We start from the raw sequence: 13,365 nt of genomic DNA on the forward strand, positions 1-13,365 counted from the left end.
GTCGGAGGTCCCGAAGAGTAAAAAAAGAAAAAAAATTTTAAATGGGCTGGCGGCTGTCGGGCCGAAAATCGGACACTCAATTTTGCCGGCATCCGGTTTCCGAGCCCGTGGCTGTCAGCGGGCTCGAGAACAGATGCCAGCAAAATTGAGCGTCGGCTGTCAAACCCGCTGACAGCCGCCGCCCCGGGTCAAAAGGAGGCGCTAGGGATGCGCTAGTGTCCCTAGCGCCTCCTTTTGCCCGTTTCTACCGCACCACCTAATTTAAATACAGAATCGCGCGCGCAGGCGAGTGGCCTGTGCGCGCGCCGGGAGAGCGGGTGTTCGTTCGCTCTCCTGCGTACTTTACTGAATCAGCCCGTTTGTGGGGGGGGTGGTTTTTACATCTGTAACAATTAAACATGCCTGATTAAGAAAAAAACCACCCCTAGGGTTCCCCAGCTGTATGGAACAGACTCCAAAATGGTGCTGAGTTCAGTCAGCGGGTGCCATTTTGAAATATGTCACTAGTGGGGCAGGAGTGACTGGGGATTTACTTCTTCTCCTCTTGGACCCTGGGAGTTGTTGGTAAATGGAAAGGGTAGTGAGCGAGAGAGCCCAGGAAGATGGTTTAGTTTGACAGACGGCACTGAAAGTGTGCACTAAAAAAGAATAAAACAAAAGTTAAAGGGAAACGCAAAACGAAAATCCTGACATGAAATTTTAATTAAAAACAAACAAACCTTGTGCACCCTTCATATACATAAGAGTAAAATTGATTTGTCTTAAGATCACTGCCTCTTGCTCTTCCCCCTCCTTGCTCACCCAAATTTCTCCCACAATGGTATAAAGTCTGCAGGTACTTTTTACCCACAGTCTATGCCAGTGTTCAAAGGGAAGTGGCGGGAACATTATCCCACCAAAACTCCCCGCACATATTTATACCTGCTAATGCATGCACAGATAGTTTTGTGGAGCAAAATCCATGCATATATTTGAAAATGCAAAAGTATGCACGCAAGGGCAAACCTAGTCTCCAAAGGTACAAATATTTGTAACTTTTATCCACATATTGGGCAAGTAAAGCACTGCTTTTCCTGTGGAAAGGACTTAGAAAATTACCCTCTTAATCTTTACTTATTTCCTTTCGTGTATCTTTAGAAAGTTTTCTCCTAGGATAGCAGAATGTTAGCCCTCACATATGGGTGACGTCATCAGATGGAGCCCGGCAAGGAACTTTGATCTCAAAGATTCTAGAGCTGAGCTGTCATCTCGCAGTTGTGGAGCTCATGCTCTTTAGAAAAAAAAAAGAGACTGAGGGATTTTACCTAGGGGGCAGGGTGATGACTACAGCTGCACATGCTCAGTGAGGGGGAGAGCTCATCCTCCCCAGGTCTCAAGGAACTAATCTCCACGGGCGGGAGCCCTGGATGATGTTGCCTCCCCTCCTGCTTGCTAACCTTGGCAATGCAATCTCCTTGGGAGAGAGGGTGAGCAGAGCCTGGGCTAGCAGCTTGCTGCCACACCTCAGTGCCATGCCCATGAACAGTTGCCTGTGCACAGCTATGACCAGCGCACGGTTCATCCGACACATCAATGTTGCGACTGTATCTGGGATAGGGCCCATCCTCTGTACCATGGTCCCCTTGATGCTGTCAAGGTTCAGGGTCACCCTCGTTGCCATCGAGGTGCGTGATCTGCCATAGTGGCCTTCAGTGCTTTCGGTGTCTGTGAAACTGGAGTCTCGCTGCAGTTTGGGCATCGAGGCCGCAGTGCCCTCATGCGGCACGCTCGATGACATGGTGTATCGATGTCAAGGTGCCCTCAATACATTCTATGCACTCAATGCCTCTGTGTCCTCGATGGCACGGTGCCCTTGGTGCATTTGTCTAGTGCACTCTGTGCCCTAGATGCACTCAATGCCACAGTGCCTTTGATGTACTCGATGCCTCGGTACCCTCGCTGCACTCATTGCTGTGGTGACTGGTACTATCGATACCACTGTGCTCTCAATGCCATCAACACCCTTGATCCATTAAGGTGCTGCATGGCCACCCTCAGGGCTGTTGAGGTTAAAGCGGGGGCAGGCCTTTGATGTTGTCGAGGTGGGTAGCATCTATGCTGCAGCAGCCCTCAATATTGTCGAGGCACATACCTTTTATGCCGTAGGTTGCTGAGGTGCGCCGCCTCTGTGCCAGCATGACCTCAGTGCCATCGCAATGTGGTGCTGCCCCCAATACCATTGAGGTGGGGGGAGGGGCTACCGAAGAGGCCTTCAAACAACTGATGCCTCTCATTACCACCTCAACTACATCGAGCCCCACCAACCAGGCACCAGACTCACCATTAAGCGCTCTTCTCACCCCTGTGGCCGTCAACCGCTGGGTCTTTCTGAAGCCCCCGTGTGACCCTGCAGCCCTCGGGTGGGGGGGGGGGGGGGGGGGGCGCAAGGGTTCTTGGCCTCTTACGGATCAAGCACAGGGGTAGCCATCTATTCGAGGCACCCTGGTGCACTGCTGCATCTGTATGCAGTGGCTCGGTGCCCTCAGGGCTCCCGGATGGTATTCCCTACAGAGCACTGGGAAGCTCAGAGCTGTCCCTTATGATGATCCCAGTGTTGGGGGCCTCGCCAAGATGTGCACACCATCAATATTAATGGGCACTAGCGAAACTCTTGACAGCCGTAATGCTTGCGAGGCTGTCTAGCTCACAACATCGACACCATTGGATAAATCGGGGAGCTGAGGGGAATTGCCATCGGCACTGGCGTTCATCGGTGCCTTTTTGATATTGATGACCTGTTGGGGAACTGTGGGGCCTCTCCCTGCAGAGCCCATGTCTCCTTTGGTCCATATCTTTGGACGTTGGAGCCCATGGGTGATTGACTTCTGTGGGCACCTGTGGCACCAGGAATAGCACTAATTACCAGCAAACTGCTTATAGATCGCAGGACATGTCCGCAGTCTTCCATTAACACCTGTGATCGCCAGGGACTTCGCTGCAGTTGTTCCCTGTGGGACTTGCCAGTGAGCCGGTTCCGACAGTTTCGATGGCCCGCCTCTTGGAGCGTTCTCAGGTACTGATGCCACCCTCCACCATGCCTTACCCAGAGTACCAGTGGTGCTGGGGATGCTGTCATCACGCTGTCCCCTCCACTGCAGTTACTGTGGCGTTGACGCACAGTTTGCACAGTTGGGGCAAAGGCATCTGTTCCAAAGGCCTTGGATGCTGGCAGGCGGAATTGTCACTGGCTGTGCAGTCCTCAGCCACATTAGAGTTCTGCCATCTTTCAGCATAGTCTCAGCATCCGCGTCAGTCCGTACTGCATTGCGCTGAGGAGCACTGTCATTACACACTTTGTGCTTAGTCGTGGGGCGGCGTGTAACCACCGACTCTAGCACGTGGCTCTCTCTCCTCGCTGGGGCGTGGGATTTCTCCCACAAGCAAGGCACCGGATCAGGGGTGTGGCACCATCTGTGGATGGGTTACCACTGTATGAGTCTTCCTAGCGTGCTTTCGCAGCAGAGGACTTCCAGTTGCTCTCTGTCACCTGGGCATTCGTGTGTGTGTGTGATGTGTGGATTGTTCCCTCTGGGTGGTCACAACAGGTTGTGTTCTGCAGCCACAGGACTGACCTAAGACTGCACTCCTAGTCTGATCCTGAGGTGAATAGCATCGCAAGAGTGACTCGAACATCCTCTTCTTTCTCAGCAGAGGAATATATCTTTTGCCCTCTACTATGTTCTTGTGGAACAATCCCTGGGGCTCTGCCCTGAGCAATTATTTTCTCTGATCCTTAGCCCCGATCCTCTAAATCTGCGCGTCTCCTTGGAGGCTGGGGCCAGGGAGCAGCAGCAGTGGTTGTTGGACTGTCTTCAGCTGGGGCCCCTCTGGGGATTGCAGTGGCAACCTCCCCTATCCAAGGCTGGCTGCCTGTGGAGAGTTGGTCGTGTCGGCGCCTTAGTGATTGTACCTCAGCTCTCCTTCGAGGAGTTGCTAGGTCTTTCGGGATTGGGAGGCCCCAATCCTGCTGCTTCCATCTCCCCTCTGGAGGGGAGATTTGACTGGGTTCCCTTATGTGGGTGCACTCCTTCGAAGGGTGTCCCTCGTTCCGTTCCCAGACAAGGGATGTCACTGCTCTGACTAGTGCCAGTCCCAAGAATAGTCAAGAGTAGCACTCTCCCTTGGATGCTTTGAGGCGCAGCATGTCTAACCTCGAGGGATCCTGTCCAGTGTTGCTCCCCGGTGAGTCTCCAGGTTTCCCCCTGGTTCGGGAGTTACCTTGGTATCTGAGGGGCATCTTCTTTAAGGATCGCTATTGTCAGTCGTCCTTGCTGGCAGGACACTGCTTTGTAAAGATTGTTTCGTGACAAGAACGTAAATAGGGTGAGCAAGATGGCTGCTGCGTGAGGTCGATCGGAGGAACGCTCTCAGTACTGACGGAAAATTTCTTCAAGATGCCTGCAAAAAGGAAGGGCAGGGTGCGCCTATACCCCTCCGAAGCCGCCATGCCCTCAAATCAGAAACTGATAACAGCTTACCGATCGACTCCGAGCCAAGAGGAGAGCGAAATCCCCGCTGTAATTTCCCCCGAGGGAGCGAGGGGAATTACCAGGGGAGGTTACTCTGAGCCCTCCGTGCCTTCAACCACATCAGGCCCCGGGATTGCCTGGCTCCTCTCCCTTGCCCGGGACGCCGAAAGATGACGTCGGACGTGCGATCCCGGATGGTGGGGGCCAGAGAGAGGACTTGCCCGGGTCAAGCAGCGTACAGCCGTGCTCAGAGGAGCTGAACGGAGAAAGAGCAGGGACTGGTTTCCTGACTTCGACACCAGACGGCGATTATGAAGCGCAGGCGGGGGCTGCTGGAACCCTAGGGACAGCAACGGAGAGAGAAGACAGTGCCCAAATGGAACTGGGTGAGTCTTATCACATACCTTCAAAACCTGAAGTGGTAACGCTTGAGGCATTGTGGGACTTAATGGGGGACCTTGGTCAGTGCCATAAGAAACAGGGGGCTGAGTTAAAACGCCTAAAAGAAAAAGTTTATCTCTTGGAAGAAAAGGTGGAAAGACAACCTATCGAAATGAAACAACAGATTGAGAAAGTGGAAACTTCGGTGGCTAAGAACTCGGACTGTGTTTTGAAAATTATTAAAGACTATAATTATATGAATAGGAGGATAGAATATCTTGAAAATTATAATAGGAGACTGAATTTACGAATGCTTAATTTCCCCAATGTCTTAGGACAGGATTTTCTTGTGACTTAAAAAAAATATATGATGGAAGTTTTAAAATTTGATGAACGAAATATTCCTGTAGTAAATAAATTGAATTTCCTACCAGTAATGATTAACTCTAGAAATAACCAAATTCAGTCAGAGGCCTTAGAAAACTTAACACAGTTTCTTGAAAATTCAACTGAAGAAATTCTCGAACGTGGAACCTTAGTAGTAACTTACTTCAATGAGGCTGATTTAAGCCAGATTATGCAGAGATACTTCAAAAATATCTCAATTAATTTCCTGTCCCAACAAGTCAGGATTTATCCTGACTTTACTCGGGTTACTCAGGAGAGACGGAGAGAATTCTTAAAGTTGAAAGTACAAGTAACAACATTGGGTTATGTTTTTCAATTAAGATACCCATGCAAGTGCATGGTTAGATCGAAGGATGAATCTTTCATCTTTTTCATTCCTGAGCAGTTAAAATCCTTTATCAATGCTAGGAATATAACTATACCCTCTGTAATTAACATCTAATCCCGAAGGCGCATGATTTAGTAAAGTTCGGACACGCAGCATACTGAAATTACTTTCGCAATAAGTACTCCCATTTTGTTTTCCTTTGTCTCACCTTATTCCTAATTACCTTTATAGCCGAGACACATAGATTAAGAATTCGTATGGAATAATGAAATTTTGACTTAATTCTTGATATTATATTTTATCCTTTTTTCTTTCTGTAATTTGTTAAAAGATATATACTATGTGAATCTCAATCTTTCTGGAAGTAAGAATGTTTACTTAAATGTTGTTGAAAATGCATAAAAATAAAATAAAAAAATTGTTTCGTTCCATCAGCTAGGTGATCGTGCCTTTCACCTTTTTCCATTTCCAAGGCAGAGGGAGCTGGGGGGGGGACTGAGTATCCCGCATGAGGGGCACTGTCCTCTGCTCGCGGTAGTGTGCCAGCTACTCTTCTCCCATTTTCAGGATCACCCTGTCTGTGGGCAGAGCAATCCTGGGTCATGCAGCTTTGTCCATTACTGGGCCACGTGCTCCCTTAGGAGGGGACGTATATGCACTCATGGCTGGGGTAGTGATACCGTAGCTGGGTGACTCTGTCCCGAGATCGCCCTGGGCCTGCCCTGATGCCCGTTGGGTTTCCGGGCTGGTAATACAATCAGGTTCTACCGGGGTTTGCGCTTGCGACTCCCTGGCTTCCCGTCTCCTGTAACAGATGTTTTCCTAGGACAGCAGGATATCAGTCCTCATGAAACCCTCCCGCCTCCCCTGGGAGTTGGTTTCGCCATGTATGAGCTATATCATGGACTGAGGGACTTTGCCTAGGGGGCAGGGTGATGACTACGGCTGCACATGCTCAGTGGGGCATGCTGAAAGCTCTAGAATCTTTGAGATCAAAGTTCCGTGCCGGGCTCCATCCCATATGTGCTGACCTAGAACACCTGTCACAGGTAAGTAACTCTGCTTTATCACCTCCTTTTGCAAGCTGGTTAATGTTCTTCTTTCTGTAGATCTTTTGCATGTCTGCCTTCACGCTACCCTTTCTTCTGCCCGACAACCAGGTGTCCTTATGCTATATTTTTTTGTGGGGTTTTTTTTTGTTTGTTTACTTTTTTTGATCCAGCTGTTGCTACCTGCTGTTTTGGAGTTCCAGCTCAGTGGAAACCAGCCTATCCTAGGGCTCGCCCATTCTCCATTTTTCCATTTGTGCTTTTCTCTCCACGCCACCAACAGTGGCGCAGTGCTCAGCCAGCAGATACAGATCACTGATCCCTCGGGGGCTTAGTATGCAGTCACCTTGACATTAGGCGGCACTGTTGAATGAGCATGATGATGGAGAGATGCAGCACCCCAGGTCCTCTGCGCTCTTCATTTTTTTTGAAAATGTTTTTTGTACCATCGTGCATGAACCCTGTTCAGTTAAGGACAAAGTCTTATGTACTAGTTTTTCTGTTTGCAGTACAGCTCTAGATCTGAGATTTATCTTTTGTTACCCTGTGTGTGTTGGGGGGGGGGGGGGATAGTTTCTCAGTTTGCATACTCTATCTGTTCTTTGCTTTGCCTTTCCAGGTAAAAGTTAACATCATTGGAGAAGTGGTGGAGCAGGGAACTACCAATCTGAGAATCGACCACTCGGGATTCAGTCCTCATGCTGCCATCTATTCCATGCGCCCTGATGTTCGCTGCGTGATACACATACACACTCCTGCCACTGCAGCCGTGAGTCTATTAATGTTATCCCAGGCTTGGAGTGGGGAAATTTTCTGTCATCTGTGAGTTCAAGTTGTTTGATGATAAAAGAGTTCTACCTTCTATATTTTTGTGATGCAGGTAAGAGAGTGAACACAGAAACTCACAGGGTATACTTTTGCTAATATTGTCTCCTTTTTAGATAAGGAACAACACTCATTGGGCGTTCATGGTTCAAAAAAACAAAAAACAAAAAAAACAACCGTACAAGCAGTAAGTGACACTAGGCACCCCACTTAAATTAAGAATAAAGACAGGAAAAAGATCCTTGTAACATCTTCATCAGACCTAAAGGTGAATAAACAAAAGCTTTGGTGTTATGACTGCCTTTTTTTCCTCTGTTTGTACTTAAGGGGTGTGCCCAGTTGTCCCTTATTTAGAAAGAACCACGGTTCACTTTTAATTGAGAGCAAAAAAAATTACCATCTGACTACATGCCCTTCCTTCCTCGCTCTCATTTTTTTCCTTATGCTCCTGACCAGATTTGCATGCTCTTTTTTTTTTTTCCTGTTGTTGCTGTTTATACACCTTGAGGATAACTTTTAAACAACTCTGCAAGGCGTATATTTATTTAAGCATTTTTATATACCGAACATATTGTGTGCACTTCACGTCGGTTTACATAAAGATTGGGGGACGAGCCATTAATAATTTGTCCCAAAAAAAACCATAAAACTATTTATAAATAAAATTAAAATGGAGTTAAAAATAATGAAACATAGAAATTAAAGCACCGAGTAAAGCCCTTTGGAATTGCTGTAATCTCATAAGAACGTTCTATGCTTTAAATTACAAAATAATAAAATACATTATTATTAATAAAATACCATGACTAATGGTAATATCATTTAAGAAACTAAGATTATAAAATACTAAAAAAATTGTCTAAATCAGAATTCCATGGGGGGAGTCGCTAAAAAGATATTAATCTGACTTGTAAGCCTGCTCAAACAACCATGTTTTTAGCTGTTTCTTAAATGGTTGTATACTAGCCTCTAATCGAATGTTAAGTGGGAGAGAGTTCCAATTTTGGCTCAGCCAAAGATAGAGCCCTTTCCCTGTCTGCGTTTAGAAGTGCTAATTTGGGTGATGGGACTGTGAGTAATGCCTTGCCCAAAGATCTTAGGTTACGTGAAGGAGTGTGAATATGGAGGGATGCATTTAACCATTCTATATTGTCACCTTAAATGTTTTTGTGAATGAGAGTCTGACATTTGTACTGGATTCGAGCGTGTATAGGCAACCAATGTAGGTCCATCAATATGGGAGTGATATGGTCAAATTTCTTAGAATTAGTCAACAGACGTGCGGCCGCATTCTGCAAAAGCTGCAGAGGACGGATAGATGATGACAGAAGGCCCGAAAGAAAGAGCATTACAGTAATCCATCTTGGATAGTAAAAGAGCTTGGAGAACTGTTCGGAAGTCGTTACTATAACACAGAGGTTTCAATTTCTTTAAATTTGCAGTTTGTAAAAGCCATCTTTAACTGTGGCTTTTATAAAAGCCTTTAAATTAAGTTCACTATCGACTATAGCACCAAGATCCCTAACTTCCTGCTGGAAGGGGGCAGGTTTGAGCAATAGAAGGCAAACATTTCCAGAACGTAGCAACTGTAAATTTAGTTGCCAGTAATATCGGAAGAATTAAGCTCTTCATTTTAAATGACACTTGTAAGTCACCCCATTAGCCCTAAAGCCCCAGCTCTGGAGAGGGATGTAAATCAAACCCCAGAAATTTCAGAGAAACCCTGGGCCCAGAAACTGTACCAGTGAGCAAGTCCAACAAACAAGGACATGAGACCCGCAAAGCCCACACTTTCAGCATAATCTTGACTGCAGATTGAACTTCTGAAAAAACAGCAGGTATGTACAAGAACAGTGAGGAAGTCTTCTCATTAAGGCAGAGGGACTGCTACATATATACCAATCATGCATAGTTAGCTGAAGGTAGCTCAGTAAATCATCTTATCAGCATCCAGGTACAAAGTGAAACCAGAAGTTTTTTTTCTTTTCTCAGTCCAACTAAATGGCATCTAGTGTCCTGCCCTTAATGAATCCAGATTGATCAGGGTTGACCAAAACTGGCAAGAACTGCTTCAGATGGAGCTGTAAGACTTTTGCTGAAACTTTGATGTCTATATTGATCAGCAAGAGAGGTCTTATTAAGAGCCACAGTAAAAATCAATTTCTCTTTTTTATGCAAAACGATGACATTAATTGCCAACAAATTACCTGAAGACCCAGAAAATTGAATATAAATAGCTTTTGCAATAGTGGAGATAAGGAAAAGAAATGTTTATACCATTTTATTATGGAAGCATTTGGGACCAGGTCACTTGCCAGCAGGGAGTTGCATTATAGACCCATAAATTTCAGCCACTGAATGGGAGTTACCAAGTACTTCTGATATTCCTCAGTCAGTTGCAGTAGATGGACTTTATCCAAAAAGATGCTAATGAGTGTAGAAGAAATAAGACGCTCAATGGAACATAATTTGCAGTAATAATGCTTTAAAGCAACAGAAATCTTCAGAAGGTCTGTAACTCTGCCATGAGGGTCCCTGATTTTATGTACATTTGTAGACTGCTACCTTTTTTGTATAAGCCTAGTCAAAAACCTCCTTGGCTTATCACCATGCTGATAAAACTTCTGTTCAGAAAATTGGAAAAATTGCTCAGTCCTGTCTCTCTCTAAGGTCATGAGCTCCTCCACTCAGTGTCCTGTAGACTTTGCTATAACCCAATCTTTTGTGTTACAGTTCGAGGAGGGCTAATTTTATGACCCATTTCCAGTTGGACACTGGGCACTGATGTTACTGTCCAGTGTAACTTCAGTGAGCAGCCTTGAGCCCCCTGAGGCAGACATTCTGTTGATTGAGAACCAGTTAAAAGATGGAAAACAGAGAATAGGGCTAAATGGTCAGTTTTCTCAATGGAGAAAGGTGAATAGAGGAGTGCCCCAGGGACCTGTTTGGGGATCAGTGCTTTTTAACATTTTAAATTACCTAGAAATGGGAACGAGTGAGGTGGTCAAATTTGCTGATGACACACTTATTCGAAGTTGTTAAATCACAAAAGGATTGTGAGAAATTGCAAGAAGACCTTGCAAAACTGGGAGACTGGGTGTGCAACGGGCAAATGAAATTTAATGCGGACAAGTGCAAAGTGATGCACTTAGGGAAGAGTAACTCAAATTATAGCTCTAGAATGCAAGGTTCCACATTGGAAGTCACCACCCAGGATATAGGTGTCGTCATGGATATGTTGAAATCTTCTGCTCAGTGTGCGGCGGCAGCCAAGAAAGCAAACATATTGCTAGCGATTATTAGGAAAGGAATGGAGAATAAAACAGAGAATATCATAATGCTCTGTATCGCTCCATAGTGCAATCTCATCATGAGTATTGTGTGCAGTTCTGGCCACCACATCTCAAAAAAGATATAGAAGAATTAGAAAAGGTACAGACAAAGGTGTCCAAAATGTTAAAGGGTATGGAACGATTCTCTTATGAGGAAAGGCTAAAAAGGTTGGGACTCTTTAGCTTGGAGAAGAGACAGCTGAGGGGGGATATGATAGAGGTTTATAAAATGAGTGGAGTGGAACCAGTAAATGGGAATCAGTTTACTCTTTCAAAAAGTACAAAGACTAGGGAATATGCAGTAAAGTTACTAAGTAATACATTTAAAACAAATAAGAGAGAATATCTTTTTTTTTTTTTTAACTGATCACATAATTAAGCTCTGAAATTGTTTTCTGAAAGATGTGGTAAAAGCTGTTAGTGTAGTTGGTTTAAGAAAGATTTGAATACGTTCCTGGAGAAGAAGTCCATAAACCATTATTAAGGTGAACTTTGGGAAATCCACTGCTTATCCCTGGGGTAAGCAGCATGGAATCTGTTAACCTTTTGGCATCCTGCCAGGTACTTGTGATCTGGATTGGCGTCTGTTGGAAACGGGATATGGGGCTTCATGAACCTTTGGTCTGACCCAGCATGGCAAATCTTCTGTTCTTAATGTCAATTTTGGGTCTGTCTTTGGAAGTTCAATAGTAATTTTATTTGTGGATTGTTCTAAGATTGCTCTAGCATTCCAACCATATTCTTCTGAATATTAAAGCTAAGTACACTTTAATGAAAACAAAAACAGCTAGTTTGAGGTAAATGATTTTAACAGTTAAGTTGTCATATTGGATTCTCAAATATTTGGCACATTATACAATACCATTAATTATTGTCTCTATTTTTAGAAGTCCCTTCTTGCATCATTCATGAATTTGAATTATGGTGTTTACAATTTTGCTCTCGTGTTCTTATTGAGAAAGTTTTCAAAATCCCTTAGAGTATTTCTGCCTGCTTCAGTTTTTTGTAAACCGGCGTGATGTGACCTACGAATGTCGGTATAGTAAAAGCTTTTAAATAAATAAATAAATAAATAAATAAATAAATAAATAAATATTAAAGATTTTTGCGTTGCCGTTAGAGATTATTTTAAATTTAGCAGGATAAAACATAGCACATACATTGCTTCTCTTGCACAGTTCTTGTTTGACTTCAGAGAACCCCTGCCTCGGATGCTGTGCCTCAGTAGAAAAATCCTGGAATATATAGAATTGCAAGCTTGGTAAAATAATGCTCCAGCTTTGCAAAAGGCAGACCTGATTTTAGTTTTGTCTCCAAAAAATGAATTCTAATGATCAACGCCCTTGGCTGTTTATCCTCCTCTGGAATGGGGCAGAGAGCGCAATGGACTCAAGTCGATAATAAGCTTGTCATTAGATTGAGCAACCTGCAGCAGTCGGGGCAGCCACTCTGAAAATAATTCCTCCACCTGCTCAGATAGGCCAATACAAATATTATTGTAGCAAGTACGGTTTTCCAGGCTATCTTGCTTTTCAAGCAGGTATTACACGGAGCATTCAAGCTTTTCAATCTTCTGTGCCACCACAGTAAGCACCTAAGTCATCAAAATTATCCACACAGGCAGCAGTTTTCAGAGATCAAAGGTGCAAGCTAAGCAACCTCCTCAACCACAATCTCAAGATGGGCATCCAGACGAGTGAATTTGAGATGAAAGCAGCTGCAAAATATTCCTTGATATAACGGTAACCAGTTTGGTAGGAAGAGATGAATCAAGTACCTCAAACGCTATAGAAATCGTGTGCTCTAGGCTTAGTAGAAGGCGCTTTAAGGTAGCAGCCCCTAGTCTCCGTGGACACTGCAGCCCTTGCTGCAGAATTGGCCAGTCTCTGCCGAACTGTAGGAGACCAGAGGCCGGTAGCTGCCCATGCATACCGGTGTGTACCTCCATTGACATTTTACTTTTCTGCTCTTTGGCACTGATTGGGCCAGAAGTAGGAGGAGAGTGACCATGTCCCAGGCCCCCGCAGCTGCCTGTGTTGCCTGGGACTCAACTCAAGGTTTGAGCCATGCAGCAGCACCATATCCAGTGTGGTTCAAGCTGCAGGTTGGGCCCCAGGCGGCAGGACACAGAAGGATGCAGTCCAGGGCACCATCGCTCTCCTACTACTACCAGGCCAATCACCATAACCCAGAACTTTAGATGTGGAGTCACCCTGAGTTTGTCTACCTTTAGTTTGGGGGGAGGGCATTATACGCACAAACTTTCTCCTCTCATTCACACGCACTGTAACACACTCATACATGCTCATTCTTCCACACTCATTCTTCCACACTCATTCTGTCACACGCACCCACTGACATACACTTCCTCACAAACACATGCTCGCTCACATTCCCTTCACATACATATGGCCACTCATATAGAAACATAGAAACATAGAAATGACGGCAGAAGAAGACCAAACGGCCCATCCAGTCTGCCCAGCAAGCTTCACACATTTTTTCTCTCATACTTATCTGTTTCTTTTAGCTCT

General features: G+C 45.2%; 1 protein-coding gene across 1 annotated transcript in view; it reads left to right on the forward strand.

Moving 5' to 3' along the window:
* ADD3 (adducin 3) overlaps positions 1 to 13,365 on the forward strand; it is a 379,802-nt gene that overhangs the window by 269,742 nt on the left and 96,695 nt on the right. The window contains 1 exon segment of the mRNA XM_029610347.1: positions 7,294 to 7,443. Coding sequence (XP_029466207.1) covers positions 7,294 to 7,443 — 150 coding nt within the window.

Source organism: Rhinatrema bivittatum, chromosome 7 (genome assembly GCF_901001135.1).
Source record: "Rhinatrema bivittatum chromosome 7, aRhiBiv1.1, whole genome shotgun sequence".
Taxonomy (NCBI): Eukaryota; Metazoa; Chordata; class Amphibia; order Gymnophiona; family Rhinatrematidae; genus Rhinatrema; species Rhinatrema bivittatum.